Source organism: Chrysochloris asiatica, unplaced genomic scaffold, assembly GCF_000296735.1.
Source record: "Chrysochloris asiatica unplaced genomic scaffold, ChrAsi1.0 scaffold00006, whole genome shotgun sequence".
Taxonomy (NCBI): domain Eukaryota; kingdom Metazoa; phylum Chordata; class Mammalia; order Afrosoricida; family Chrysochloridae; genus Chrysochloris; species Chrysochloris asiatica.
The window spans coordinates 31,908,625-31,915,139 of NW_006408524.1; the positions used below are offsets into that span (position 1 = coordinate 31,908,625).

Consider the following 6,515-nt stretch of genomic DNA (forward strand, 5'->3'; position numbering starts at 1 on the left):
CAGACTGCAAAGTCATTTGAACTGCAAAGTCAGTGGTTCAAGCTCACCAGCTGCTCCTTGGAAACCCTATATAGGGTCGCTACAGGTCAGAATCGACTCGATGTCACTTAACAATATATATGTGTGTGTGTGTGTGTGTATATATATATAAACTAGAAACACTGTTCTCTGCTGAACGTCTCTCAATTCATTTATCATTATTACGTAGACCTCTCCATGTGTTCTTTGTGGCTCTTGTGGAGAAGTTCCTTAAACCTGTAGAACTGCCTTGTTACCTGTTTCCATTCTTTTACTTAAGAAGAGGAATCTTTCTACCTTGCCGTTCTGCGGGAGTCACCAATTTTTGGTCCCTTACCTATATTTGTACCGTCAGAAATTAAAAACGCTTTGTACATCTTTTAAAATGGTTCAGAAAATTGTAAGAACAATATTTGTGACATGAGAATTACATGAAATTCATGCTTCAGCATCTATAAATAAAGTTTTATTGGCAGCACAGCCAAATCTATTTGTTTACATATTGCTTTTAGCTTCTTTCATGCTACAATAAAAATGGTGAGTAGTTGGGACAGAGAACACATGACACAAAGCACAAAATATTCTATGACTCTTCCTAGAAAAAGTTTCTTGACCCTGGCTTACTAGAAGGCAAAAAATATACTTTTATAAATATGAATCATGCTTCTTCACAAGACTTTGATATTGTTTTGACAGGTCTGCTAGAATAGATTAAAGCCTATTCTCTATGAACCTGAAATTCTGCATTTATCCCATCGAATCTTCTAGCATCTTCCACAAGCTGGGTTCGAATGTCTTCTGAGCAGACAAAGATGCTTTCCAGGTGAGACCATGTTCGCTGGACTTCCATCCAAGTAAAAATGACTGAGTCTGCTATGTTTAACTTATTTTGCCAGCTTAAGACTTGCTCAATGAAATATTCCACATACTTGCTTTGAAGAAGAGTCTGTAACTGAACCTAAAAGGAAGGCAGAACAATTTTAAATAATAACTAATTTGATAGACAACATGCACCATGAGGAAAGAATCACATATGTTGTTTATTGTTGGATGTCTAGAACCTAACATGCAATACTTGTCCAGGTACTTAGTAAGTAATCACCAGTAATTAAGTGAGTTGATATTAACATTTTTTCCAAAAGATAAATATAAGTAACTGTATTTAATATGTCTTCTACCAGAAGCCCATGTATCTCTGCTGTAGTCAGAAAAAAAGAAATTGTGCAATAGGGTACTATTTTAGGAATTAAACTTTATTCTTCCTTCTTTACTCACTTGCCTGCTAACTATTAGGATCTCTTATTTAATTTCAAAAAACAAAGGGGGAGATTGGGAGAAGGGGTGGGGAGAGAGCAACAGAGGAGAGGAAGAAAGGAAAGGTGGGAGGATGAGGGGAAGAAGAAGAGGGGAAGGTGAAGAAGGAAGGAGGAGTAATGAAGAGAGAGAAAGAGAGAGGGAAGAAAGGCACACTTCCCTTCAATGTGCCAAGATTTCAAGCTTCCATGTTGCTTTCCTTTGAGTTCACTATCAAGCTTCACCACTGCCGCTGTCTGGACTCTGCATCTTTCCACAAATGGCCCTCCTTCTAAGCATGTAAGAAAGTGCTTCAGGATAAAGCACTGGACTGCTATCAGCAAGGTCAGCAGTTCAAACCCACCAATTGACCCGTGGGAGAAAGATGAGGCTTTCTGCTCCTGTAAAGATTTCCAGCCTCAGAAACTCTGTTCAGTTTAGGGGGGTTACTCTCAGTCAGAATTGACCCCACAGCAGTGAGTTTGATTTCTGTTTTCTCCCTAAAGCAGTTTCTTTTCCTATAAGCTCTATGTCTAGTAATAACCCAACTGCTATTAGTTTCTCATAGTCGTTTGTTTCTTCTACCTTTCTTAATGCTAGTGACCGAAGCGAAGGCAATCTCTATAATCTTATAATTCAACACTGTATATGCTGTACTCTTGCCTTACTTTATATTAATCATAAAAGAAAATACATATTCCAAGGGAAACAAAGTCTTACAGTTATCTTTGAATGCATGCTTTTTGGCATTACAAGATGCCAGAAAGCTGTTGCTAAGCTGTCCCCATTGTCTGTAATGCCCTTTTCTGACTCTCCCTGTTTTTGTTTTTGTTTTTAATTCCAATCCATCCTTAAAGGTACAGCATAAGAATATCATCTAACATCTAACGGCCCACCCCTTATACTTTTCCCCATTAGACACACTTCTGTTTTTTTCTCTACTTGAGTGCAAGTTCACTGAGAAAAAGAGTTCATACCTTTGGATCCCAATGGAATCATACCTTCTACTATTATTCAATATTTAGTGAATGAGTATATGAATGTTGGAAATTGCAAAAAGTCTAAAATCAAAATTTTAAAGAAGGGAAAAAAAATCATCTTACTTGGTTGTGCTCAAGAGTTTCAAACAGTTGTTCATCAGATTTTAGTACTGGAATTTCTGTCCGATAGTGAACTTCATAGGAAAACTCCATGGTTGCCCAAGTGTGACTGATCTCAGTAATAACCTAGTGACAAACAGCAGAAATCACAGGCATAAGAACTTAATTTAGGAGCCCTGGTGGCACCATGGGCTAGGTTTGATGCTGCTAACTGCAAGGTCCGCAGTTCAAATCCACCACTAGCTTCATGGAAGAAAGGTGAAACTGTCTGTTCCCATAAAGATTTATAGTCTCGGAAATCCCAGAGAGAGTTATTTGAGTTATAATCAATGCAATGGTTGTGGATTCAGTTTGGGGCTTTAGCTAGGCTACTACTAAAATTATTATTATTTTACTATTAATAATAGTAAGCAAGCAAGCAGACTGATATATTACTGACTTCCTCTTTTCCTCCAAATAATTCATGGTGAGGAGATTTAGAGAAGTTAATCCCATCACCCAAAAGGAACAAGCATTATACCCTCTGTGGATACCCTATACAGGGTTGCAGTGAGTTGGAACTGACTCAGCAACACTTAACAACAACACTGGACATAAGTTTTACATCTTTCACATAAACAAAATATTAGAGTAAGAAAGTATTTAAAAGATATGCAAAGATTTTATAGATATTATTTAGAGAACATTCAGCATGGGATATATAGTGCTTAGAGTGTTCAAATGGGAATCTCCATTTCTTTGTGTGTACTTCCATTTCTTTATCAGTAAAATTAGGAAAATATTACTTGGGGTCCCAATGTAGCACTGTAAGATAAACACTAGACTAGAAGGTAAGTTTAACTGTAAGATTGATGGCTCAGATCCACCAGCTACTCCTGAGAAACCCTATACAGGACTGCTATAACAAACAGAATTCAATGAGTTAATATAAATATAGCATGTACTGAGGTATTTGCTACAAATTAAAAGATAAACGCGTTTTTCCAATCAGCATCACCAGGGCCAAAACTCTTCACAGATTTCTTGTGGTTTAGAATGATTATGTTCTCCGCCCAAGTCAGACACTTAACAAGCAGAAATGAACCAACTAGGATTCATGTCTCCATAATCCTGTGGAGTCAGCTCAGTATGTTCATCACAAATGATTGCTATTATTAGTAGCAGTTGTTGTTAAGTGTCGCTGAGTCGGTTCCGACTCATATAGCAACCCTGTATAAGGTTTCTGAGGTATGACTGGTGGATTTGAACAGTTGACCGTGCTGTTTAAACTGACCTTGTGGCCCAGTGCATATCTTACAGTGCCACATGAGAGAGCCACAATTCATGGCAACCTCAACCAGAGCGTATACAACGCAGACTGGTCCTGAACCACTGTAATCACAGAAATTCACCAGCTGATTTTTCAGAAGTAATCATCAAGTTTTTCTTCTTAGGCTGTCTTAGTTTGAAACTTCTACCAAAACCTGTGCAGCGCCATGTTATAGTTCCTGTTAGGTTCCCTCGAGTCAGTTCTGACTTATAGCGACAATGTATAGGGTTTCTGAGAAGTGGCTGGTGGATTTGAACAGCTGACTTTGCTGTTCAGAGCATTATCCTGTAGTGCCACACCAGCACCATTTGTTGTTGTTGTTAAGTGCCATTAAGTTGATTCCAACTCATAGCAACCCTGCAAGGGTTTCCAGGGAGCATCTGGAGAGTCTGAACTGCCAACCTTGCAATTCTAACCGACCTTGTGGTGTAGTGCTTTATTCCACGGCACTACACCAAAGGCTCCAGCATCATGGCAACACTCAAATCTCCACTGACAGGGGAGTGACGGCTATACTTGAGGAGCATTGGACAGGAACTGAACTCAAGTATCTCACATAGGAGGCAATAATTCTACCACCGAATGACCTCGCTTGCTATAACAAAATGAGTCCAGTACAAAAGGGATAGCCTAAGGACACCACCTTTTCAGTTCCCAGTTCTTTCACTGCTTTGTCCACAATGCTTCGTACATCATCTTCCACTTTGTGCAGCTGCAATGCTAACAAATCTGCCAATGTTGTGGCTTCATTTATTGAAAAACTGACCTGAGGATGAAAACAAAAATGCAGAATTTAAATTCCTTATATATTAATATTTGCTTTTACTGAATGGCCCGATAACCAAATTGTAGCTGAAATATACTCAAGTCAGCCGCTAAAGACATCATTAGTTCTGAAAGGAGTAGATAATCAGAAATATCCCTGTTTAACTAAAAATTACTGAGGTTTCACCCACAGAAAGCTAGGCCCAAGGTTTAAACCATGTTCATACTACGCTACTTGCTTTTGTTTCATATCCCTTCCCTTGTCAGCTCATTTCTTAACTTCTTTTCCCACAAAATCCATTTTTAAAGAGAACTACATTAAACTTTGGTTGAAATTACATTATACTTTGGTTGAAATCCCAGGAATCAGGAAGTAGCTCATTTTTCTTTTCTTTTTAAAGTACCTTATTCACTGAACATAATTCTTACTTGTTTCCTTGACTTAACCTAGTTTTACCACTAATTTAATCTTAGTTCCTTTTCAGATGATTCTCTTACCCAAAGTGTCATTTTTCATATTTACCATGTGAAAAAAGAATCCACACTTATTCCTCATCATCGTGACTGTTTTTTCTTGATCTAGTATTTGCTAAGAAGCTCCCTGCTCTCCCTTGAGTGCCGACCCAGCAAGGTTGTGGTAGGAAAACCACTGCCTAGAAAGGCTAAGACTCTCCATTCCCTGGTCATGGGAACTGAAACTTCCTCTGGTTCTTCCCATTCTGTAATGTTCCTCATCACCATCAACCTCCCTGCATAGGAAAGTAGACACCTCAATATGACCAGGAGAGAGGGGCTTCCCAAGATGTGAAACTTATAATACTAAGTTCAGGAAAATCTGGAGCAAACAAGATGAGTTGGTCACCGTATCTCGGTATCATTTCTGACCTCACTCTAGAGCTGATGGGTGATGGGAGCTCGAGGTTCAGGTCTGTCTTAGAGAAAGATTGAGCCTCCTGGGTTCCTTTATTACATACTACATCACATACATACACACACACGCACACACATATATCTATCCAACATTTTCTTGAAATCATAAGAGCCTTTCTTCACAATGTAAAAAGAAGTGATTCACTTTCATATTTCCATTGATTTAAAGCATTTTAGTACATATTTAAAAATCTTATGCTAAAAAAAATCAAATGTAAGATTGATATGCTTGCTTATAAACAAATGTAGAAAAGAAAAAAATGTCTAGTGACCTGAAAACTTATGAAACCATTTTAAATTTTGTAGTAAAATATGTTATTGTTGGGTCTGAATTGCTGACCTTATGGATTGCAGTCCAGTGCTTATCCTACAGCACCATACCAGGAGTCCGCAATAAAATATAAGACCATCAAAATACCCAATTTAACAACACAACAAAGGTCAAAAAATAGGCCAAGTATTTTAATATACATTTCTCAAAAGAAGACATGCAGTGACCAGTAACACATAAAAAGATACGTGGTATCTTTGTTCACTGTTGTTGTGTGCCATCAAGTTGGTTCCTATTCTTAGTGACCCTGTGTAGAGTTTCCAAAGAGCGTCTGGTGGGTTTGAACCACAAACCTTGCGGTTAGCAGTTCAGTGCTTATCCTTATGGTAGAGAATCAATGGAAAAGAGGAAGACCCTCAATGAGATGGGTTGACACAGTGGCAGCAACAACGGGCTCAAACATGACAACTGTGAGGATGATACAGGACCCGGCTGTGGTTTGTTCTCTTGTGCATACGGTTACTATGAGGTGGAACTAACTCAATAGCACATAACAACAAAAGTCCACAGTCACAAAAATATTTCATTAACAAGACTCATGATACTGACCCCAATGGTGTTCATTAGCTGGTGCCAATGCCTGTCCCTGAGGGCAGGGCTCTGTAGCTCCGTGATGGCTCTCAGGGAGGTGGCCATGTCCTTCACGGACCCTTCAAGACTTGTATAAGCATCCCAGACACGGACCTCCTTGTCTAGTGACCAGATTTCCTAGAGAATAGCGAAACATAATTAAAGTTCCCCAGATATAATTTTTATTTTTCATCCTTTA

At 38.7% G+C, this 6,515-nt stretch overlaps 1 protein-coding gene across 1 annotated transcript in view; it reads right to left on the bottom strand.

Moving 5' to 3' along the window:
- Positions 1–6,515, bottom strand: part of DNAH11 (dynein, axonemal, heavy chain 11) — a 436,577-nt gene that overhangs the window by 342,555 nt on the left and 87,507 nt on the right. The window contains 4 exon segments of the mRNA XM_006832223.1: positions 752–976; positions 2,415–2,537; positions 4,364–4,486; positions 6,296–6,454. Coding sequence (XP_006832286.1) covers positions 752–976; positions 2,415–2,537; positions 4,364–4,486; positions 6,296–6,454 — 630 coding nt within the window.